The sequence below is a fragment of the Hetaerina americana genome, unplaced genomic scaffold (assembly GCF_022747635.1).
Source record: "Hetaerina americana unplaced genomic scaffold, ioHetAmer1.1.p SCAF_5, whole genome shotgun sequence".
NCBI classification, from domain to species: Eukaryota; Metazoa; Arthropoda; class Insecta; order Odonata; family Calopterygidae; genus Hetaerina; species Hetaerina americana.
The window spans coordinates 51,698,452-51,724,185 of NW_027287095.1; the positions used below are offsets into that span (position 1 = coordinate 51,698,452).

At 36.7% G+C, this 25,734-nt stretch overlaps 1 protein-coding gene across 1 annotated transcript; it reads left to right on the forward strand.

The window, feature by feature from the left end:
- Positions 1-1,548: 1,548 nt before the first annotated feature.
- LOC139693682 (phenoloxidase 2-like) lies at positions 1,549-17,324 on the forward strand (the record flags this gene model as incomplete). Its single annotated transcript, XM_071591924.1, has 10 exons — positions 1,549-1,663; positions 3,634-3,857; positions 7,083-7,285; positions 8,043-8,193; positions 9,898-9,999; positions 10,329-10,496; positions 11,206-11,334; positions 12,192-12,377; positions 14,756-14,894; positions 17,209-17,324. Coding segments are annotated over 10 exons (1,533 nt in total), but the record flags the coding sequence as incomplete, so codon positions are not given.
- Between the last annotated feature and the right edge of the window lie 8,410 nt (positions 17,325-25,734).

Genomic DNA, 25,734 nt, shown 5'->3' on the forward strand with positions numbered 1-25,734 from the left:
CCCTAAATATGATATTTTATTTACCCCAATCGACTTTTTTTATCATAGTTCATTCTTTCCTCCTCTATATTTTCATCGTCGCTTTAAATTCGCTCGCCGTTTCTGCTCTCTCCCCTTAAAGCCATTATTTTGGAACAATTCTCTCATCTTGAATGCCTTTTTCTCTCGTTTTCGTTGTGAAAACATCCCTGTCGTCCGTTGCTGATGCATGCAGACTGATTGGTCTTACAATATATGTGTAGGTGTATTTTTCATAGTTATGTATGCGCACATATGATCTAGTTTCTCCGTTTCAATTTTCATAGGAGAGGAAAATCATTAAAATGAGCTGAGTTTTGTTTGCTCTATCCAGACATTTCCGAACTATTCTATGACAAACAATGGCGGGAAAACAAAACCTTTACAGTTGTCACTGTTTTAGTTTCTACCGATTAGCTGAAGATTACATGATTTTGGTGGATGCAGCCAAATAATATAAGGAGCAAGGGGCAATGATAGGCAAGGAGCAAGGAACTGAGTCTCACAAGAAGCGAGGGCGGGTGGATTGGATGGATGAGATCCCTGAATTTGTTTTTCTTCCGAGAGCAAAGGAAGGACGTAAAGGTCACTCTGATATGAAGGTGGGAGCGTTCTTTTTTTTAGAATTTCTACGATAAATGTTGAGAAAAGGTTCAGAAAATTATCGGTTCAGAATTTTTGAACCCTAGGAATATTCATTTTACGCAATTCCTTAAAGCAGACGACTAAAATGTTCAAAAGAATTTTTTTTGGATTTTAAGTTTCTTGTTAACAACCTTCGTGTCTTTACAGTATTTCATTAAACGTCGTATTTCTATTTGAAAAAATAAACCATTAAAACGCTTGCGTGCATGGGATGCAATCGTTTTGATATGTTACACTTCTCCCAAGTGGAGCAGTGTTATTTTAGGGTTTTCGGGCTTTTACCTTCTTGTCATCAAATGTGCTGCGAGACAAAAGCATAAAATATTTCACCTCCATCTTTTTCTCATTCACCTGAATATATATCAGTGACATGAAGATATGCTATCATATCACTCTTAGCTGACGTAAAAATATTCCTATCGTAAAGTTGAAAATTTCAAGTGGGTAGAGTGCTGGTCTAAGGGACCCAGGTTCAGTTCCGTAGGATGCCTCTGAACAACCTCAGGTTCTTATCCGTAATTATGTAACTTCCGTTACCTGATCGTCCAAGGAAACCACAGTAGGCACAGGGAATGCGGACCCTAGCCTGTTATGTTATTTTTACCCTGCTTATAGGTCTAAATAATGGGCGAGCCCTACCCTCTTCTGGGAAACCAATCTTCGAGTTGAATACTGATTCATTGTTATGCTCCATTTTGGGAATACGGGTGAAATTTTGTAAAAAGGAAGGAAAAAATAATCGTAATACTCTAATAAGAACAAGAAATGCACTACTTTACTTGAAGAATGAGGAATACTTTTCCCCTGCAGGCGGATCGATTTGAACCGCTCAAAGAAGGTATCCGTCAACATTATTTCGGCGAACATCCCGTGGTGCCTCTATGCCTGACAACTGTGCCGGATATCTCCTTGTGCCAGGAATTGGATCGCAATGCTAAGTTCTCCGTGTTTATCCCTCACCATCGGAGGATGGCGAGACAACTCATCGAAATATTCCTTGGTAAGTGGTCTAGAAGTCCTGTGCTTTCGTGTTTTACCTATTTTCGTATTGTGATCGGGAATTTTTAATGCAAGTAATTTAGTTATTGGTATATTTATGGTATGACATTCAATGGGTGTATTTTTATGTTCGTTTTATTGAGTTGCGATATATTTCTTTAGAGTATTAATATCGTTATTTTTTGTTCCTCCTGTTGATATTGTTTTTATTATGACAATGACACTGATTTTTTCGGGTTTGAGAATGTTGTAATTTGATTATTTTCCGAAGTTGTTTTGCTTCATATTATGAGTTGAAAAGTTTCCTTGTAGTTAAAAAATTAATGAAAGCTTTTACCCTTTAAAAATGCGAATGGGATCGTCCTGGAAAGTACCTACAGTTCTTGGAATATTTAAAATTGTCATTTTACGTCGCTGCTCATCCTGCTATGAACTCTCTACGAAAATTTACATATCTTTTTTTCGGATGCAACTGCTGCTGGTATTTTCCCCCTAGGATATCCAAAAATCCTTCGCTTGTCATAAAATGTCCAGGTCTCACATTCCTGGGACGGGATTCAGAACCGCGACCTTTAGTCAAGCGAGAGTACTATCTACGAGCTCGATGTCTTTGACTTGGATTTCAACTTTCGCATCAGCCTTCCTTTTTCTTGGGTAGTTTAAAATTGTATTTATGCGCTCGCGTTAGGATATCGAGGTGAAGTGGGAAGGATGTCAAATGGCGAGGGGTGTTCTGTGAGTTTGCTGCGGAAGAAATTTACCAACGGAGACCGGACTGTGGCTAAATATGTCTGCGGCCGAGGGAAATTACTTTTTTGAAGCACGCGTAAGGCACATGGTTTGAAATAATATTGGCATCCAATCGTATTCTAATAATATTTTCTAGTGTTTCGGTATTTGCTCATGCATAAGTTATTATTACGGATTAAATAAAATTGACGGCAAGAAAAACCCACGATCAGGTTCTAGGCATGGTAGGAGAAGAGAGACGGCATTTGGGAGAAATTCGTTGGCAGGACAAATGGATGCAGGACATATTGAGAGGTAGCAATAAATATATTTTATATTCATTCCATTGTAGAGAACTTAAGAGCAAAAGCATAATATATGAAATACGCTCCGTTGTAGCGATGTATACATGCATGTATTTAAAAACGTGCATTGTTCTATTGTTCCCGGCTCAACTTAGTGGAAGTTCATGCTCATTAAATGAATGTATATTTCCACTGTTCTTAAAAACAATGGACATATACATCGTGTTCTTCATCTAATGGACGTGCATTTTTCTTTTTATGTAAATAATTCTTTGGCCAGTTAACCGTAATTTTTACTAACCTATTCAAAGAAACTGCGGGAAGTGCCGCGACATTAACTTTTAACGGAGCCATCTTCTAATCCGAATTACAATTCAACCATTTCAAAGTGAAAAGATCATTCACTTTAACCGGGATCCGCGTCAAGACGAGTGATTTTCACACTTTGAAATTGCTTCATTGCAATTTTTCTAAATTTATTTGTAAAGGTCACGATAAACATAAAATAATAAAGGCATTTGAATGCAATAAAATTGGAAAAATATATATGTATATGCAACATATATTACGAGATCTTGTGGCATAGGTGAAAATAACATACTACACAGTTTAAAATAAGGTAATGGGATACTAAAGATGTTAACAGATAAGGGAACAAGTGTATTTTTGTCTGGAATGAAATTCTAAAAGCTCACTGTCAACATTCGGCTCGTTCCCGTTGAAAGTCGACAGTTTTCATTAAACTTACGAACGGACTATAATTTTGGTTTTTAATATGATAAAATTTCGAAAGGAAAAAATAGCTTTCAATTTAATTTGTGATTAAACAATGCATTAAACTTCTTTCGGGAGAGAAGTAAGCTCAGAGAAATTGTGAAACCGAGATGAAATCAGTAAATATTTCATCAATTATAAATCCGATGTGTTTTATTCCCAGGAAAGAAGTCTTTCGATGAATTCATCTGCGTTGCGGTTTACGCTCGTGATCGAGTGAACCCGTCTTTGTTTGTGTACGCCTTCTTCGTCGCCATCTTGCATCGTGAAGACTCAAAGAATATTCAATTGCCGCCATTCCATGAGATGTTTCCCGACTCTTTCGTTGATGGAAAGACGCTCAACAAAGCAAAGCTGTACGCAAGTGTGTTGCCGGAGGGAAAGAGGGTAAGAGTAATGGGATGTATTGTCAAAAACGTTTTAAGTTACTCAAGCTGAGGTTTTCCAGACGAGGATTCATTTCCCATATAAAAAACTACAGATTATATAAATACAAACTACGAGTTGTTCCTTCACAGAGTCTCATACTGCAGCCTCTCTAGGACACCCTGGGTGAGTCAGTAGTGTGAAAACTTTATTTGCCACTGATTCCATACACAACAACTGGTAGGGGTATAAAGTGGAACGTTTGTGTCAGTGTATGTATTTTAGAGTTAGTGGGTATTTAGCACGGGAATTGGTTCCTTGGATACTTCGCAATACCTCCTTGCCTTCCACACTTGGTTATATTGTGCCCATCAATAACCACCATACGAGGTCTGTCCTAAAAGGATCCAGCCAAGCAATCATTTGAGAAAACTAGCCTACCTAGAGCAATGAGGCCTTAGTCCCCTTCGAAGTACTCCCCTTGGGACCTCACACACTTATCCCAGCGTCTCGTCCACTTTCCATAACAATCAGCAAAGTCCTTTTTCGGAATATTCATCAGATGCCTCGTCGCATTTTCTTTTATCTCGTCAACGTCAAGAAAATTCCAAAGAAACTGCGGGAGATGTCGCAACAGTAACTTTTAACGGGGTCATCCGCTAATATGCATTTAAATGAAACAATTTCAGGATGTAAAAATCATTCGCCTTGACTTGGATTCGAACCCCCTCAATGTCCGGTCGAGTGCTTTCGCCAGGTAGGCTAAAGCACTCGAAAGGACATTGAGGGATCCGGGTTTGAATCCCGGTCAAGGCAAATGATTTTTACACTCTGTAGTTGTTGTATTGGAACGTCAAGAGTTTCATGATGCAGTTGGAGATAACTTGCTTCAAGCTACAAATGATTACCCAAGTTTTCTAAAAAAAGTTTATTACTGGACATGGGTCATGGGTCTACAGCTATGACCCTCAAGCAAAAGCCCAGTCTTCCCAACAGCCGGTTGGCGAAATAAAAGAGAATGCGACGAGGCAGCATATGACCATTTCGAAAAAGGAATTTGCCGATTGTTTTGAAAATTGAAAGAGGTGGTGGGATAAGAGTTGTGAGGTTCCAAGGGGGGGTCCTTTGAAGAGGACTAAGGTTTTTTTGTTCTAGGTAGGCTATTTTTCTCAATATATTGCATGGCTGAATAGATTTTAGACAGACTTTGCGCATATAGGTTTTGATGATTTGTATCATCAAGATTGAAGGACCAAGTCTTCGTGTTACTGAGAAAATTCAAACAAAATAGATTTTAATGAATATTATTAGACCCTTCTTGACATTTTTTTCGAGTACTCAAAAATATTCGGGGTGTGTGAATAGTGAGATGATAAATACTTTGGAGTGAACTAGTCCGAACCAGGCGGGGTGGTTATCTGCATTAGTTGTAAACGTCTTTTTCTCATGCACTGTTACTATTAAAGCATAAAATTTGGCATGGTTGTAAAAAAATTATTCACTGCCAATTTTGAATAAAGGCACTTTTTCGTATTCCTGAAATTCAAAGAGATATTATGGAAAAAGTACTTTTTATCGAAGAAAGCTCGAAGAATTTCCGATTCTATCTCACAAAACTCAGTTCATTCCCAGCAAAGTGGGTCATTTTATTGAATATGCATATTACATGAATAGACATAAATAGAATCTAACCTTATCATTGGTGTTTGTGGAACAATGCAGTATTTCATGGTTTACTAACAAATGTTTTTGATTCAAATTTTGCGTTAACGTAATTCTGTAACTAAGGAGTTTATGATACATTACCCAGAGAGAAGTACTGATTAAAATTACAAAAATATATCACCCCTCAAAGTATATACAATCACTTTTTAAAACCCTGTATACGTGGTACTGTTGTTGTATGAGCACATTTATTTACGACACTGAGGACTTTGCATAAAACAAACTAGTAGATACCTATTAAATGAAGAATACAACGTATCTTTCCACTGTCCTTGGACAGTGGAAAGATACATCGTATTCTTCATTTAATAAACATGAATTTCCACAAAGTTGAGCCGGGAACAATTGAATATTTAGTAGATACCTGTTCAAACGGAAACCACTAGTCAATTAGTTTGACGGTAGAACAAACTTCAATTATTTTCGCCGGTATGGCTAGAAGATGTAAAATCTTTGCGGTTGATATCTATCGCCTACATACATGAATGGATATATTAAAAATACGAGGCAACTCTCGAAGACTGTCCACTTTATCCCAGCCTAGTTTTGTCTAGAAATAAATTAATATAATATATTTTACGAAAAGTTTGAAGTTTGGGCAAAAATATCGGGTTTTTAGGAAAAATTACAAAAATAAACTCTTCACAATACGAACTGCACGGACTCGGCGCTTCCGTACCTCATATTCCATTATCTAATATGGTCTAAGAGATCTCGAGTCGAATCCAAGACTTATGTTATTAACTTGGTGCCAATCTAAGGGTTCCTAATTATTCTATGCCAATGTACACTACCATTGCCAATCAGCCAACCAGTATATTTCCAAGCTATAAGACTGCATTAAGAAAAATTAAATATAGAAACTACTTAGTGCATTTGAATTGTTAAAAATTCATTAGTAGTCCTATCAATCCCCTTCAAGAGTGAAATTTTGTAAATACTTGCACTTCTGACCCTGAAATCTCACAATACAACGTGGGAATACTTAAATGTCTTTTCATGAGAGACGAAATATCACATTAATCGGTAAAATATTAGTTTTTAAAAAACTGGGATTTTTCATACATTTTATATTTTCCCTAAGACATCATTATTTCCCTTTGAAAATAATATTTTATAGTATGAATTATGGGAAAACTAGTTGAGCAAGAATGCTTATTGAAATTTAAACGGAAAAAAACTCTTTTTATCGGTGCTTTGGTATTATTTTCGGATTGTCCGAGGTTATTTTACTATTGGACGGAGCTATCTCATAGTTCCAACTTTACATTTCTACCCTATCCAACAGCCAAGATGTTTTTATAACAAAGCAAATGACCATGTATTGAATTTTGTTCGCTCACGCTTGAATAAAAGTCCTTCTTTGTCAAAATCGGCAACAATTATGACATGTTCACAGAAAATTTTCGGAAAGAGTTAATTTCGTTTCGACTCTAATGTTTAGTGCATTACCTCTTAAGTGCGAATTTTTCTATCGCCGGGTTAAAAATTGCTTTTATGAGTAAAATGTTTATATTTCAGCCCTTGTTGATCATCCCCAAGGATTTCACGGCAAACGATTTAGATATCGAGCATCGACTTGCGTACTTCAGGGAGGACTTGAGCTTGAACCTTCATCATTGGCACTGGCATCTTGTGTACCCTTTCGACTGCCCAAAGGAGATTTTCAATAAGGATCGAAGAGGAGAACTATTTTATTACATGCACCATCAGTTAATTGCAAGGTAGGTAATTTATCAATGATTATTTTTAATTAATAGGTCATTATTTATTATTGCTCAAAGCAAGGGTTTCAGATTAGGAATGTGGCAACCTATCAAATTGTAAATTGGAAATAGCCCTCACTCTGGTATTTTTTATTGAATGTGAAAGTATTGCTACAAACAAGCGACAATAAATTATATTATTGACATCAAGGTAACGATTGTGTTCCGAGAGCAGCAGTCCCATCTACATCTACACAAAACACCGTAAGCCGCCGCAAGGGTGTGTTAGGTCACCGCCCGTAAAACAGAATAAAACCATATGTAAAACTAACAGATTCAGGCCAATTCACACCTACAGATACGTATATCTTCATGCAAACTCCATTTTAACTTACGCACATGCAAATAAATATACTAACAATTAGTATACGCATGCGCTTTGTAAATCGAAGGTCTTTACTATTTCTATTATGACTTTTATTATTATAATTCCTATTGTTCGAGGAAAGAATGAATATTTATATTTATCTGTACTGGAGTCTATCTCCCTTATCTCATCTTTGTGGTAAGATATGTTGAAATTATTTGTAATATTCTAAATTTCTCTTTAAAATATCTTTAAAAAGTCTTCTAGATAAAATTAGTATTTTAATGCATGTTTAATTCACTCCTGTATTTCATTTGACACTTCTCATTTAGAAATGGATTTTCAGTCGCTTTCTTCTTATGTAATTGCCACAGAGACCTATTTGATTAATTATACTTACCAACACAGGTACAACATTGAGAGGCTCTGCAATAACCTGGCTCGTGTCAAGCGTTATTTCAATTTCGATGAGCCCATCGAAGAAGGATACTTCCCAAAAATGGACAAACCATTCGCAAGTCGGTCCTGGGCAGCTCGCCATGCTGGATCAAGGCTTTCTGTGAGTAATCGTGAATACTAATTTACAGATTTTAACCGATTACAGATTACTATTTTAATTCCTCGCAACATATCGATAAAACTCTTACATCAACAGATGTCACATTATGCAACGAGTTGAAAGACCACTTCTTTGTACCATTATTATTTGTGTAGCCGAAATGATTCATTTTAACATTCGTCTTTATTTACCCCCGCTAACTTTAATTTATTCTTACCAAAATTTTATCCAACTCTCTATCTTAGAGTCCAACTCTATTTTATCCAACTTATGTCTCCAAACCTTTCCCAATCACGCGGAATTAAAATGCATGAAAAGGCCAGTCAGATAAAAAAGAAACCCTGGCTCATTTCTGCCGTGTTTCCTCTCCAGTACCCGCAAATAATCTCAGGGTTTCGTAACGACTGTAACGAACTCGAAGCAGTAGATGGGAACATGGGCTTCTACTAGGAAAAGTAAACTGTTTAACCCCTATTGTCAGGTTGACACACTTCCGTCAGATAAATAGTGACGGCATTGCGTCGAACTTATTTTCCCTATTCTTCCCCATGCTCATATCTTTGAAGCTTCTAATCTTTTCGTCCAAGAAAATGTCAAAGCAAGACGGCACTATAACCCTATATATATACTCTCTACTAATTTAACGTTTTGTTGACAAATACCTTCCCGCGTGACCGAGTAGGGCTGAAACGATATCCAGCGTAGTGCATGTTAAGACGCTATCCGATCGTCTTTCGTTGTCCCCTCTTTCACCCTTCACCCCCCTATGAGGGGATGATGCCTCATACGGTCAACTTCCATCAACAGGGTACCACTTTTTCTACCTGCGGTATCAGGGTTGGAGATAATACCTTAATTTTTTTCCTCATTTTGCTCTTCATGAACTGTCTCAGTGTTTAAAGCTCTCTCTCATGTTGTGGTTTATGCTAATTTTTATCCCCACCTTTTCAATAATATATAAAACTTCTGTGTATGGTAAAATTGGCACTTAATTAAAACTGGATTTGGCGCATACGTGTATACGTGTTTGCGCATAGGTTTGGGTTCTCCCTCCGATAACCACCTTGCACAGGCTACTCAGGGATACTGGAGTAGATGTTTTCCCCTTCCTTTCCCCACCCCTCCCACTCCAACCCTTCCTCTCCCTCATTCCTTACCATCTCTACCTGGTTCTTGCACCTACTCCTGACTCACATCTTTTCGGTGGATTGCGGCTTGTTTGTGTTGATGTACATATCAAAGTTAATACTTCTTTTGAAATTTAATTTGATTTGCTTCTAATCGATTTCCACCTCTTCACGTACGATTCTTCAGATTGAGAAACTTTTTTCCTAGTGTCCTTACTGCTGCACCCATTTTCCTTCAAAATACTTGTCCATATTCCAAAGAAACTTTGGGAGATGCCGCAACAGTTACTTTTAACGGAGTCATCCGCTAATGTGCAATTCAATGCAACATTTTCAGAGTGTAAAAATCATTCGCCTTGACTGGGATTCGAACCCAGATCCCTCAACAACCGGTAAAGTGCTTTAGCCAATTAAGCTATCGAGACGTCCTCTTAAACTGAGGGATCTGGGTTCGAATCCCAGTCAAGGCGAATAATTTTTACACTCTGAAAATGTTGCATACTTTTCCATTACCAGAGCGTGAGCTTTTGATTGAAAAGATGTATTAAAAATCTTTATAACGTTTTATTTAATGCAGGACATAAGGAGGGAGGAAGAGCGGAATGTCTTCGACATTGATGACCTTAAACGCTGGAAGGATCTGATTATTGACGCCATTCACTTGGGAAGAGTTATTGATGTAAGACGGAATTGAAATGCATGAAATAAGTATCTTCAAAAACTAATTGAGTAAAAAATTTGATGAACCCATTGAAAAGTTTATTCAACTCATATTTAGCATAAAGTTACCATAACATTTGATGAAAACAGATGATAGATTTAATGAGAAACCCATGAATCACACTCTTCGCCTGGATGCCATTTACTGTCAACTTCAATAAACTTACTTTTTACTGCCCTTTTCCTGGTAGACAAATGAAGTATATAATGTGGTTTTCATGAAGATGCAATTTATGCATTCCCGATGATCTACTGATTAAATATTTACTTTCTACGTTGCTCTTTCAGAAAAATGGAGAAATTATTAAATTAGATGAAAAAACAGGAATAGATATTCTTGGAAATATCATTGAAGCCTGCCCAACTCTATCGAAAAATTACCCTTTGTACGGCGATCTGCACAACTCGGGGCACCTTGCAATTGCCCTGTGCCACGACCCGGATAACCGTTATTTGGTAAGTATAAACATTTTCATTTGTTTAAAGGAACTTTCAAGGAATACTGCTTTCTGTTTTGGAATATGATATTTTAAAATAATTCAAGAGATCTGGATTTTTGGATCTTGATTTTGGTCCGCGTGATTTCGACCGAGAAATGCAATCAGAGCTTCATAAATTTTGCGTTAAATATAATTGCCATGATTACGAAATATTTTTTGTATAAATCAAATTCTTACTGGGAAACGGATATTTTGAAACTTAATTCAAATCCTATTGCAAAATTTAATATTTTAATCTAATTTAATTTGGAAGAATATTAGTTTAAATACTCTTTACGAGAAAATATGTGAACCAAACGCTCAGGGTGCATTGGTACGCAAATGTTACGGTTGAATCTTATTTATATCGCTAAAAGTGGAACAAATGACTTGACATGAACGCCTTTACTAGTCTCTAACAAGTAATTGTACTCGAATTCCTCTACTACCATCAGCAAGTGCGAAGAAATTTGGTTTTTGTACAAGTTCTCAAGAAAAAAGCAACGGCTTGGCAAAAATGTTTTATGAAAATGCAAAACTTTTGGCAACCCCGATTAAAGCAGCGTCTTTCACATTTTTCTTCACGTGTATATTTTTCAAATTACGGCCTTTCAAGTTGAATCGCTCATTGAGATGTCCATGCATTTTGTATCAGGAAATTCTATACAGGTCTTCTTTTTCTACAGGAGGATGTCTCAGTCATGGGAGTGCCATCGACGGCCGCTAGAGATCCTGTGTTCTATCGTTGGCATACATTTATTGACTACATCTTCGAGATGCACAAAAATACTCTACCACCTTACACTGCAGCAGAGGTATTCTTTTAATGCATTTGTATACGTTTTCACGGTTACTTTAGAATTGACGATGTAAAAGGGTAAATCGGGAACCTGACGCTCACGATCGTGAGACCAGAAAAGAGATCTGCAAAGTTGTAGAGGGAAATTTTGGCGGACATTCTTCCATGTTATTTGGATCATGCATTACCTCTCTTGTCCGATACTAAGTTACTGCTAACTTAAGTACTACATGATCATATCATTATTTCTAGTCGGTCCTGTTTACTGAAATATCAAATAACTGAATTCTTTTTCTACAAAATCCAGCGGACTCAAACATCACCGACTACTCGTAGCTTTGAAAATGCCGTCACTATGGCAACTTGGGCATTTACCTCGTCACTTGGACGATCTTACGTCTATCCTAAACCTAGCAAATTCGATAAATATTTTTAAAATTATTATTTTTAGCCCTTTTGTTTGGATCATCCGTTAGTGTCTGTTAGCTTTTCGCTTTCCTTAGGCTGATACGATATCGACGCGCACTTAACGTCTAAAAAGCACTCTCGGGTTTATTATTTGCCCTATATTATTATATTTTCGGTTCTTCGTGCTCCATATTATTTCGTCCTTCAACTTTCGCAGGTTATCAATAAAGCATCCCTCTTCCCAACGCTTCCCCGCTTACTTTGCATCCTCCCTTCTATCGTTAGCCTAGCCCAAAATTAATAGTGTTAAATATATCGCCGATTAATATTAAATGAATACACATGCTATAGTTTTTTTTAATAAAATAATATTTATGTAACTTATATTAAGATGAATTTTTAGCTCAAGACCGTCATAATTACCTTAAAAGCCGGTTAAAATGTACTTCTTTTTGATGGGACCAGTTGGACTACCAGGGAATTAGGATTAAAAAAGTGGCACTGACAACCGGAGTCTCCGATCAAATGTTGTACACCTTCTGGGAGATGGCGGACATGGACTTGTCCAATGGCCTGGATTTTGTTCCGGGTGGAAGTGTCTTCGCCCAGTTCACGCGAATCCAGCACAATCCGTTCAAGTATACAATCGAGGTAAGCTAACTTCCTTCATTTTCGACGTAATTAGCCGGATACTCTTTTCAAACGACTTTGCATCAGAATGAAATTGAATTGAGAAAGAAGCCTACATCAGATCAACATTTCTTTAATGAGTCTGTTTCGAATGGTATGTGGAATCATGACGTCGAATGGCAAATTCATGACTTCATTGGGCTGTTATCCGTGCAGATATATCTCGTTAGTCGAGTACCTCATACTTTCTGGTGCCTCATATGTCACCTCATAAACAGGACTTTGGAAAATTCAAAAGATCATATTTAGTGCCTGCAAGTTTTAAGCATACCAATCATTCAAAGCGCTACATTCAACAGCATTGCGAACATAATTACGCTTTGCTTTTGAGGATTTTGCGACGTGTTTCTCATGAACTACTCCAACTTGAATTCTCCCGCCGGCGTGAATTAATTCCTTTGAAGGTCATTTCTTCAAAATAAGGGTCATGAGTAATTGCGTAAAGAATTTATCAGATGAAACATCTTGCAATAGAGGTGGACCACATTTCAATGAGCATACCCATTAAATAATCCCATTGAGTAGAATCCCATTAAACCTTACGTCACACTATTGAAAATGTAAACATTTAACTCATGAACTTTATGAGTTCAAATATGTTGGTTTGTCAGCAACGGTGACTTTGCACCTTTCGGCAGATTCATCAAACGTTATATAATGAAAACGGCCGAGCCGAAATAGCCGGACCGTAAACTTGGTTGCGGTCTCGGCTATCCCGTTTTCATTGCTTCAAGACCGTAGGTACGTTCATTTTATATTAACAACGTTATATAATATTAACTTGAAATACTAGAAAAAATATTTTTAAAAATTTCATTAGTGCCATTTATGTGGTTTACTCGACAGCAAGTGAGCTGGCGAGATAAATTTATTCTTCGCATGACTTTTCTTGAATAAAACGTTACATTCATGTTTTCCGATTCCGATGAATATGAAATGAATGACCACAAATGACTTTCATTTTTCTAATATTCTCTGAAACGACTGTTTTCAATGATAGTTATTCCAAAAGTCGACCCTCGAATGGGTTGAATAACGGAAACGTGATAAAATACCACCAGCAGTTATTCATTCACGACCAGAGGTGATCATGGATCGAATTTCGCACATTACGGGCATTCATTATGCGATATTCTTCTAGGGAGTAGGTAATGGAGCTAGAGAATTTTTCGCATCCGTGGAAATTGTTTCTTTACGTGTTGTGGGAAGCCTTTGAAGTGAATAGGGACAAAGGGTCGAGCTTAATATTCACCCGACCAATTGAATGAAAGACGCATAATTTATTTTTTGATATCAGGCGGTTCCCCAAAGTCTTGCCGAGCCATTATCGTAACTTGACACCAGGGCTACATTGAGTGCTTATGAGATTGGGTTTGGAAACACTTATTTTTGCCCAAACGGCTACATTATATTATAATTTGAAAGTTAATGTGCCACATAGATTTAAAAAATTTGCAAAATAGTCGATTTACATTCCATTCTCCACGAAAATGGAAGATATCACATTTCAAATAGTTCATTACGTTTCCATCATTATTTGGTAGTCTCCCGTTTAAGGTTGGTTTTGGATGGACGCAAACTTAACAACCCCAAATTTCTTAGCCTTGCTCCAAAAGAAGCAACCTGGTCACTATGAAAATTCTTTTTTCAATTCCACATAAATTTTGCCTTCTTTTATTTCGTCCGAAATGCTTTTTTTCCTATCCCTATCTCACTTGCCAAACGTCTTTCGATCTATAAGTCTTCAATGTTCCATCATCAAACAAAATGCTCTACATACAAATGTCCTGCCTTCTTTGAATTTATCCCAGACATCCTCTCTCCCTCACCACAATGCCTAGTACTGCTTCGTTTGTTTTCGTCCATTTTACATTTTCCACCCTTTTCCACACCCACATCTCAAAAGTCTTGAATCTACGCCTATCTTCTTGTTTCATCGACTTCCGAGTCGTGCAATGGTGTATGGAGTTCAATGAATGCAGGGTTACGTTACAGCTTTCCACCATGTCATTGTTGTAAAATATATGCATACATCCATATTCTATGATCTTACTATGCAGGAACACGCTGAAAATACCCTCACTATTGGGCTTAGTTATTAAATTGGAAATGGAATAACGTCCAACTTAAATGGGCATTGCAGAAACGCATTTGAGACACATTTGAATGTATCTCATTTCTTAGTTACTCGTTAACACAGAGTAATATCGATTAAGCCTCCCAGTCGATAGCAAAGCATCCCTAGCTATTGACTCCAAACTCCCAGCCTAGGTGTTATTTTTGGGTTAATCTATGGTTGAAATTATTGACACGTGCTAATAAATGTGTCCTGGACGCAGGTGGAAAACAGCACCGGCCAGCCTCGTAAGGGCACAGTGAGGATCTTTTTGGCCCCGAAATATGATGAGAAAGGCCGTCGTCTTCTCTTCGTGGACCAAAAGCGATTGTTCATTGAGATGGATAAGTTCACGGTCTCACGTAAGTACCACGGAGCCTCCCGACTCAAATTAATTTAACTGAGTATAGTTTTTTTCTGTAAAGAAAAATTTATTCAAAATAATGACCACTATGCATTTCAAATTTGGGGGACGGTTTGCAAACGACCGACCATTTGTGATTACTTGGGACTTGTGTGCCAGCTGACACTGTCTATCAGCACATGCGGATTTTAATAATAAATAAATAAATATATATATATATATATATATATATATTCAAGTATTGTTTGATGATTGTTTAATATTGTTTTAATTTGCTTCAACCCATTCTGTATTATTCTATATTTATTTATATGTGATTTAAGGTCGTTTAGCAATAAATCGAAAGAAATTTGCCAATACCGGCTTGGCATTTAGATTTCAGGGAGGTAGTTCTAAATTTTTACAGTTTTGTATTATGTCCTATAAATTACTTGAAAACCACACAAATAAAGGATATCCGAAAAAATAGATAAAAGATTTGCTGAAATCAGTCTATAAGAAATTAACTTGTGCTCTCTGCTGTTAGGAATCGAGGACACCTTGTTTTAATAAGCTATATTGTTAGCAGTCGGCGCCCCTGCAATATAAGATTGTTTTTCTTCTTTTCAGATGGTTTTAGTATTGAAATTAAGTGATTAGCTTCTATTATTTCAAATAAGGTTGCCAAATGGAACGATTTGGATACTTCCCCGTAATTTTTGACATATATTTGTCTCCACTTTTGTAGAATATCGTTGGATAAATTACTTTCTATTCATATGGAAATATTTCAGATCATAGTGAGTAGTTAAACGAATATGTGAGTGGAGGGACAACTTAATTAAAATTACGTACACATTTTCAATAGTAGTAATTATGTACGATCAGAGTCAAGCTATCTGGAGGATTTAGAAGTTTTAAATTTATTGATTGTAATAGATGCTGTCGCAACAGATGAGATAAAATTTGCTGTCGTTAAATGTAAACTTAATTATTTCGCGGCGGTTCTAGGATGATAAATAAAATTGACTCCTCTTTATCACATCAGGCTAAAAACTTCACCAAAAATGTTTGGAAAAAGTGGCGATAAAATTATCAATTCGTTCACTGGAAATTTTAAGAATAGTTCTTTTGTAGAACTCTATGAACACGGGAAAGAGTCAAAAAATATTTTATTTAAAATGACGAAAATGGTTTATGTGGTGAAAATAAATACACTGATTGCATTGGTTAAGAAAAAAACGGAAGACTTCGGAAGGCGGTCGTCAATCAATCCTTGAATCCAAACACTGGTGATATATTTTCTATTGCTACGACTGCTGAATATTTTCAGATATTTTAAAACATATCCATTAGTGCATAACCGACGGGACCCATTATTTTAGTAACTAAACAAGCCTAGCTGCATTCGCGTAGCAGTCCAACAGAGAAGGATTTATTTTAAAGCTTTGGAGACTATTGTGAGGAATGAAATCATGAGTAATGTTTTTCCTGAAAATTAGCTTTAATTCATATCGGTAAAACCATTTTGTTGGTTAACAAATAAAAACATTTTTTGGATCCTTATCAAAGGTAGATTACTATGATTGTATGGCTGGATAATGTATTAATTCTCTGCAGTCAGTATTGTGTAGAAAAATATGTACTTTATGCATCAGTATATACAAATTCTTCCAAATCTGGCAAAGCCATATATTAAAAATAGTGAATAAATATTTTTCTTTTTTTCTCCATGCATTGTACATGTGTATTTTAAGTATATAATGGATCCTTATTTTTCGAAATACATTGCTTATATTGTGCATAGATTCAATATTTTCAATAATATAATATAATAAACTTCTTTTGAACATTTTCAATATAATAAATACACCTCTTTTTATCGAGTGTATAGTTTGGATAAATATTCCCACCATCTCCATACCAATTGAGTGTCTAATAGTGCCTAATATGTATTACTATGAGTATTTATATGCTTAAAATACAATATTTGTCAATAAATACCCCAAGAGTTTTGGAGGCCCCTGGGGATATCTATAGATACCCATAAGATTTGAGATAAAATAACTTTTATTGATATATTACAGAATGATTGATATTATTTTTTACTGAATGTAAACGAGATTCCTTTGGGGCTGTGCACCTTGGATCTTTTTAGTGCTATGTTTGCACGCACATTTCCATATTTGGAGTTCATAATATACATAGGTGAATATTTAAGCTCGCTCCTCGTGAATCGACTCGTTCTTTAGATTTCACTCGTCAGTTTTATGTCGGGTGGGCCACAAAAAAGTTGGCTAACGCATGATCCTTTTGTTTTCTTTTCGCTTCAGTGGGTGAATCACCAGCAATTACCACCATCGTGCGCAAGTCCCTCGACTCGAACGTCACAACTAATTATGAAACAACCTTCGCCAAACTAGAGACGCTCACCAGTGATGGAATGGGAACCCATCACAAGGATTTCTGTGGATGTGGGTGGCCTCAACATTTGCTAATACCCAAAGGGAAGCCTGAGGGCTTCCAGTGTCAGTTGTTCGTCATGGTATCAAATTTTGAGGATGATGAGGTAAGTAGTCACACGACGTCCCGAAAGAGGGATCTGGGAATGGATAAATAGTTGAGTTTGAGGGCGTCGCGATTGTTTAACCCAGGGTTTTATTCAAATTCGTGCGTACAGATGCCATTACAACATTCCCGGAACATGTCAATTACTCATCTTAAAATGAGTATGTCAATTACTTTGGCAGTAAACTGAGATGCTCGATTTTTAACTGCATGTTTCTACACCTAGCATCATTAAACATATACTTTCAAGCAACATTTCTTTAAGTATCGGGACTTAATCTGGATGAAGGGGAAGATAGGTTAATCATTTCAAAGATAGGGTTAGTAGAGCCCATAACTTGCTTTATACTTAAAAATTTGTTTATGAATTCATTCTCTCAAAATTATTTACAAATTGCCTGATTTGAATCGAATCGCTCGGATTTTCAGTCGAAATGCTTTCCCTTTCAATTAATGAATGTCTTTTTTTATGGTGAATAACAAGGTAAATATGCGCGAATTTTCAGATCGTACTGATTTACAGGCTGCCTCAGCTGATCTTTGTCCAAACGTTCTTTATTATGCACGTATTACCACATGTAAACATTTTGAAGTCCAGCGAGTAATCCTCTCCGTCGCTACTTTTCAATAGTCAATTCGTGCATTGCCCATTTATTTTTTATTTACAGGCGCTCGCAATAAATTCAAATATAGTTCGATGTAGGGTTTCTGTAAATTTTATTTTCCTATTTAAAATGCACAGATAATTTTATCTTCTCCTAAGTATTTAAATTAAATTTAGGTCTGCTAAAATTTCCATCGTATTTATTTACAACATCCTACTCTAGATTTTATATATATATATATATATATATATATATATATATATATATATATATATATATATATATATATATATATATTGAACTAGCTATCGCTCTTAATTTTAATTACTATCATTACTCGCTGACTAGGTTGAAGGATTTGGTCGGACTGGAGGATGCCTCGAATCGAATACTTATTGTGGAGTGCGCAACAAGAAATATCCCGATCGTCGCCCAATGGGATTCCCATTCGACCGCCTTGCTAAAGAAAACGTTCAAAGGCTGGAGGAGTTCATGACGCCCAACATGTCCGTCACGGATTTGAAGATTATTTTCAAGGAAGAGAGAAGGAAGCGGTGCCACGAGAAAACCACAATTGTCACCCCAAAGGTGGGCGGATGCAAAAAGAACAAAAAAGTTCCACCCCCGGCTGTATCGCTCGAGGTACAAGATCCCTCGGCCACCAGTTAAGGATCAACATAGGCAGATGGGTTCTCGAGAAACTTTCTCGGTCATTTTGGCTTGCATTAAATGTATTCTCAATTGGAAAAATTGCCAGATTCAATTGCAAATCGCAAGCCAGCATGGTTTGTTTGTACACTCAATTGTCTAAATAAAAGAGGTACACACGAATTATTGAACGACTTGTGTACAGAATTTTATTTCGTTTCGTCCTTGCTGCCTTCAGCCTTTAAACTTATTCATTGTATTGATGAGGCAACATTTAGCAATTATTTGCCCGTCGTTACAGGGAGGTTGCACGTTATACCACGTAAAAATGTAAACATGTAGTATCAGGAAAAAAACGTGACGACAGTTGACCTTATCCTTCACTAAATATCTACAGTATTAATCCGTTCTGTTTTCATAGGAGTAATAGAGTCCTGTTTCATCGATGCTATAAATTGGCTTCCTACTCTTAGGGACTGGATTCAAATTCCGGCGTTGGCTGAATCTTTCATTGGATTCCCAATCTCTACTTCGCTGCTACTTGGAAAACACTTCAAGAGAGTACGCCGTCCTTTTTGACGTAACTGCGTGACCCTTGGGCGTATTTTGTTAAGAGTAGGCTAATCCCGACGTCAGGTACTCATTCCGCGAACATCCTACCTCGGCCAAATTGCCCACCTATCCCTAATAGCACAAATTACCTCAGCTGCCGGTCGCCTTCCTTAGTAAGTACTGGTACTAAGCCAAAGGTAGGTCATCTTGAATTCACTCTTGCAGGGTAGGTATACAAGTTTCTTTCCATCTGCCACCATCAGGTTTCCTTTAAAATGATAATTTCCGAGGGATATTACGTATCACGGACACAGGAAGTGATTAAATACATTAAAAAATCAATTTTTTCCTCTTTCGTCAAATTTATCAATATACAAATGTACTTTTTCTCTCTGGGACCTAACTCCTGAAGGATATAAAATAGGTGAGTCATTTCCAACTACCGACCTTCGACGCAAACGTGAAAAATCTAGTTAATTAGTATTTAAAAGAAAGTTGATGGAAATGTAATCGACTCAGAACCTATGGCATTGATATCTGATGAAGATGTTTTCAGTGGTATTCTGGCTCCTCCTTACCTTGGGTGTCTTTTTGCCAGCCGAGATTCTATTAATCTTTAATTCACTGCATGTATCATTCATAGCATAATTACTCACCTCTTGTTAATGCCGGATATCGCAGCAGTCGGCTCCGAGTACTCTGAGGGCTCTTTGCTCTAACCTTAGGAGTTAAGAGTAAGCCAGCAAACCCGTCTTGCACGATGTTTTGCGCTCCTCCATCTTTCGTCAGAAACGTATTTTGCTTCGATTTTTTCTCCTTCCCCCTCAGTCTTGTCGCTGAGAGCACTTTCGTGCCCACCACGATGGGAAGGATCTTTGCTCCCTCACACTTCCCATGAAATCGGAATGGAATTTATTTCTATTGGTTCATATAATTTCAAAAAGGACATTTCCCGACATTGCACTGCCCTCTTTTGCCCCTACGAATGCCAATAGCATCAATATAAGAGTGAGGCAATAGGTGTGGGATCCAAGACCCCAATCAAACGCCGCATTCTGAAGAATTGAACGCCGCGAGCGACTCACTCATGATAATGGAACAATTCGCTCAGTAATGTATCAGGACCTGCCGCGAGGAGACAAGGAACATGGAATTTCCAGGAGGACGAAATTAATCTCGTTTGTATGAAACTTTAATATTATATTCAATTTTTATTAATTTATCTGATATTGGTGTGTAACGTTATGTTACATGAAATATATAAGCAGGGATGAATCGTTATTATTTAGCAGTCGTTCTTTTAATGTAGATTTTGGATGGACACTGACTGAACCACGCCACATTTCTTAGTCTTGACCAAAACACAACGAGCTCCTAAACCACAATAAAACCCTTCTTCATTTCCGCATGCATTCTATCTCCCTTCATTCTATCCTACATGGCTATCTTTTTCCTTCCCCTATCTTGTCTTCCTAGCTTTTCAAGCCATCCATCATCTTTTTCTCTGTCAGTCTTCAGTGTTCCATTTCCACTTAAAATGCTCTACATCCACCTTTCCCATCCACTTTGGATTTCTCCCAACAATTACCTCTCCTCCCCCACCATAACAAGTCCTTTCTTGTTTGTTTTTCTTTCTGTACATCTTTTCTGCCCTTCTTCACACCCAAATTTCAAAAGCCTCCAATCTACTCCTACCAACTTGTTTCAAAGACCATGTTTCTGTGCTGTACAAAACCACACTCCAGATCAAAGTTTGGTAATTTCTTAACATTATCATTCAACTTTCCTGTCATCAATTCCCGTCTTTCTTGTGAAAGCTTCTTTGGGCAATGCAATTTAATAGCTGAATGTGAGGTCTGAATCAACTGCTTGCCTTTTTTCTATAATTATAAGGCATCATAGTCACATGAAGTAGATGAGTACCAAGCATACTTTACACTTTCAGGCTTCACTTTGTGAAGTACCAAGCAGGCTATGACGGGATAGCAATGGATATTTCGACGCTCACAGGTTGACTCACTGCTTGGATATTTGATTAAGGTTAGTAAATTCCTCTTTTGCAAACTAAGCTACCTTCTTCATCAAAATCCTATTATTCTGTGGTTGAAAAATGAAAAAGTGAACCAAGGAAACATATAAATTTCCTTTTACAAGGAGAATAGCACACTGGGTTATGATTTTGAGCTTTGTGATATATCCCATGGAGGAAAAGGATTGATACCATGAACAACTCTTACTTTGAACCAGCCATTTTGATCATTGAATACTTGCCCTATTGGGGCAGCTGGCCAAACAATTATTCTATGGTTCCCTAAGTACTTTTCTGATTCATACTTACACAGAAAAAATCATATTCCACCCTTAAATCATAACAAATGATTATTTATGTTAATGATAGCCATAGAGTAATACATAAATACTTTTGTTAACAATAACAGTTACTAAAATTTAAATCAATTTGAAAAGAATCTCGCTGACCATTAGCCCAGCAAGAGACTGTAAGAATTGGAGTTTATATTTTTCAGAAGTAGAAATTTAAAAACTTGCTTTCGAAACAGTATCAACTTAATCTGATTTTAATTTTTCAATAAATTTATTCTAATTGTCTCCATTTTTAATTTTATAAATTCCTTTTCAATTCGTCCAAAAATTTACAGACATGTCACCTTGGATTTTTTATCTTGTGGTCTCAAATTTCTTTTCATTCTCACCTAGTATTTCTTTTAATATTCAAGCAATTATCTGGAGACACTGTAAGGTTTCAAAACTCTCTCTTAAAATTGACCATTATCTATCTCAGCTCGGAGGTAGCTCATTTAGTTGAGCGCTTGGCTACTGACCTGAGTGCCCTGGGTTTGAGTCTTGGACCATGCCACTGAAAACCCTTATAAAACAAAGTGGTCTGATATTTTAATTGCTGGAAGTTTGCCAAAAACTCCTAGAATCCTTTTGAAACTTTCTGAAACTTTGGGAAAGGAGCTACCCTTGATGTTTGAATGTTGCAGGCCTCGAGACTTGATTGTGTGTGAACCCTCCACTCACTTATCAAAAGTAATCTTGAGGCACTGTTTATCTGGGTCCTTGAATCATAATGGATTTTATATCTATATTTTGTGACACCAGTAGATTGTAGATTTTTTACTAATTCCAAAGAAACTGCGGGAGATGCCGCAACAGTAACTTTTAACTGAGCTATCTGCTAATGTGCATTTCAATGCAAAGACTTCAGAGTGTAAAAATCATTCGCCTTGACTGGGATTCGAACCCAGATCCCTCAATATCCGGTCGAGTGCTTTAGCCACTTAAGCTACTGAGGCATCCTGTTAAACTCTGAAATTTTGGGGCTTTTAAAGGAACAAGATGTCATATTTCGTCACAACATCTTGTTCCTTTAAAAGCCCCAAAATTTCAGAGTTTAACAGGACGCCTCGGTAGCTTAAGTGGCTAAAGCACTCGACCGGATATTGAGGGATCTGGGTTCGAATCCCAGTCAAGGCGAATGATTTTTACACTCTGAAGTCTTTGCATTGAAATGCACATTAGCAGATTTTTTACTAGCTGTCACTATTAATAAATCCACTTTTGGAGTGGTTACTCTGGTTCTCTAAGGTTTTAGTCCATTATTATTTTCCAGACATCTAACTCATTACATTTAGAATAAAAATATTTTATTGAAAAAACTGTTACAATTGATGATTGCCAACCCAGCAACTATTTGGTATGATTGAAAGCTGACATTGGGTCCAGATTTGGTATATTACACTTACAATTGGGTTAACACAAGGAAAAAGAAATGGTTTAGATTTAATTAAGGATATTTCTGGTGACCTGGCATCTCAATAGTGAATCCCAGAAAGCACCCAACACCCATGTCCCACGTAAATTCTTGATTTCGCCTACGGATTTGTATGTGTCTTCAAATCTGGCAGGCATGTGTCGATCAAAAATAGTTCATAGTATTCACCAAATCACAAAATGGGGAAGCTAAGAGTGAGTTCTGAATTTTATGTGAATAGAGATTGTTGTTAATTTAGACAGATAGTGACAGTGGCCGTGAATGTACTCAGGCAAATAATACGTATGAGTAGAAGTTTGCTTGAATGTTAAGGTTTTTTTTAATGCAAAGGGGATTGCGCAACATGAATACCTACCTAAAGGTCAGACAGTCAACATGGAGTACTACCCGGGGGTTATGAAACACCTAAGAGAGAGAATCAGGCAAAAATGGCCCAAACTTTGAAGGAGAAGCATGTGACTTTTTTATGCTCCCCAAACTAAAAACCCCACTCAAAGGAAAAAGATTTGCCACCATTCCAGAGATAGAGAAAAATTCAACAGAGGAGTTTATGAGCATTCTGGAAGAAGCATTCCAGGACTGATTGATTGATGTTGATTATAAAAAAAATGAAATAGTAGACCAGTAGCTGAAGCTACCAAAACAATACTTGGATGACAGTAGCATTAAAGTATATTGAAACAATTACTGCGGGAGGTGTGACACATATTCTGACAGTATCAACCTTTTTATCAACCAATTTATCTTAGTGCACAATACAAAATATCATAATATTAGGGAAAACTAAGCATCAACAGTAAATTAAGTACCGTATTTTCCCATCGATAACGTGCTCGTTATCTATACAAAAATTTTCACATGATCGAGAAAATGACGATGCGGGTTATGGAATGAAAATTGAAAAAATGCAAATAAAGACATTTTTACACACACACATCCGATATAAATGTATTTTTACACACACTATGTATCATTTTTACGCGCATATATGTTTGTATATACAAATCCGTGGCCTCTATAAGCGCTCAAGATAACTATGAAGCCCTGGGCGCGCAGTATCCATACAAATTCATGATAACTACAACGTTCTGGGTGCACATTATACATAAGGTGCGCGTTATCAATGGGAAAATACCATGCCTAATACCATAAGATATTTGCGATTCCCCTTGGCTGGATCAGGTACGTTCAGTTACAAACCTCAGGCAGGCAAACTTGGACAACCAATTCTATGATTTGTCCAATTTTCCAGGTATTTTAACTTCCTGGCAAAAGAAGTGCCATTCCTTAGTTCATTTCTATTGGTGAGTGAACAAAAAAATAATATTTTCATTTTGTGATTATTCCTGAACTTCATTATTGTGTATTTGTATGAAATCATAAACTGAATAATAATTTAGCTTAGCATTAGTAGACCCATATTCATGCATGCATGATGTCTTATTTCACTTCAGTGTTACTGCATTTGATGAATTACATTAGAATGAAGTTCATTTTCATTCTTTTTTAATTAGTAGTCAACTCTTAAAAGTATATTTTGGCTTTACACGGAATGAACACTGCTCCCTTGCTTAGCCTTGTTAAATAAAACACAACCTTTTAGGTACAATAAATTCTTCTTTAATGTTATATACATTTTACTTTCCTTCATTCTATTCAATATGCTTACCCTTTTCACCCCTAATTTCCCTAACATTCTCCCCTCTATCATAGTCCTCAACATCCAATTGCCAATCAAAATACTCTGCATCCATTTTTCCTGTCTCCTTTGTATTTCTCCCTACAGTTCTCTCTCCTCCACAACCATACCTAGTGTATACCATGCTTCCTTGCCCATAAGGTACATTTTTCTCACTCGCAAATTGCTCTAAAATCAGCCTGAATCTTATGGACTGAAGGTTTATGGTACCACTTTGTCTTACAAGACGTAAGCAAATTTGTTGAAAAAATGCCTATTATCATATATTTTTTCCCTCATTAGCTGTAGAAAATGATTGCCTTTATTACAAATTCTGATGATTAGATGTTTTTGAACCAGTAGTAAGCAATAGATTTTTGATGTTTCCATGACAGTACTTCATGAAAGAATTCCCAAATAAATCATAAATGTATGCAAGTAGCATGTTTAGTTTCATCTGACATGTGGTACTATTGTCAAACTTATATGCGCTGGACTGTTTTCTAATTAATGAGGATGTCACCACTTTGTTAATTCATTGTATCTGTTACAATAAACTTGAAGTCCACTCAAACTTAAATATGCACCATGCATGTCCTTCATGGCATAATATGTTCCTTTCTATTTAGTGTACTGTTTATCTGCCTTGACACACAGGAACTAAATGTTGCATAATAAATTAAAATTATAATAACCTCATGGAGTCTTAAGAGAGAAGACATACGGTATTTCTGAAATGCAAATAATGCACAATGTGAGTGCCCTGATTATGGAAAAAAATGTGCAAAGAAAGGCATTTTAAATCATTTTGCAGGCCTAGTCGGGTTCGGCCAGTAAATAAAATGAATCAAAGTCAGATTTGTCCTTGCTTTTAAGTGATTCTAAGATTCAAGTGTATTTATGATTTGGGTAAATGGAGATAGCTAGATCAATCACCTAAATTCAAAAATCATGCGGTGACCATAAAAAACCAGACCAAAGTATATGCTAAATCTATGTTGCACTAGTAAGG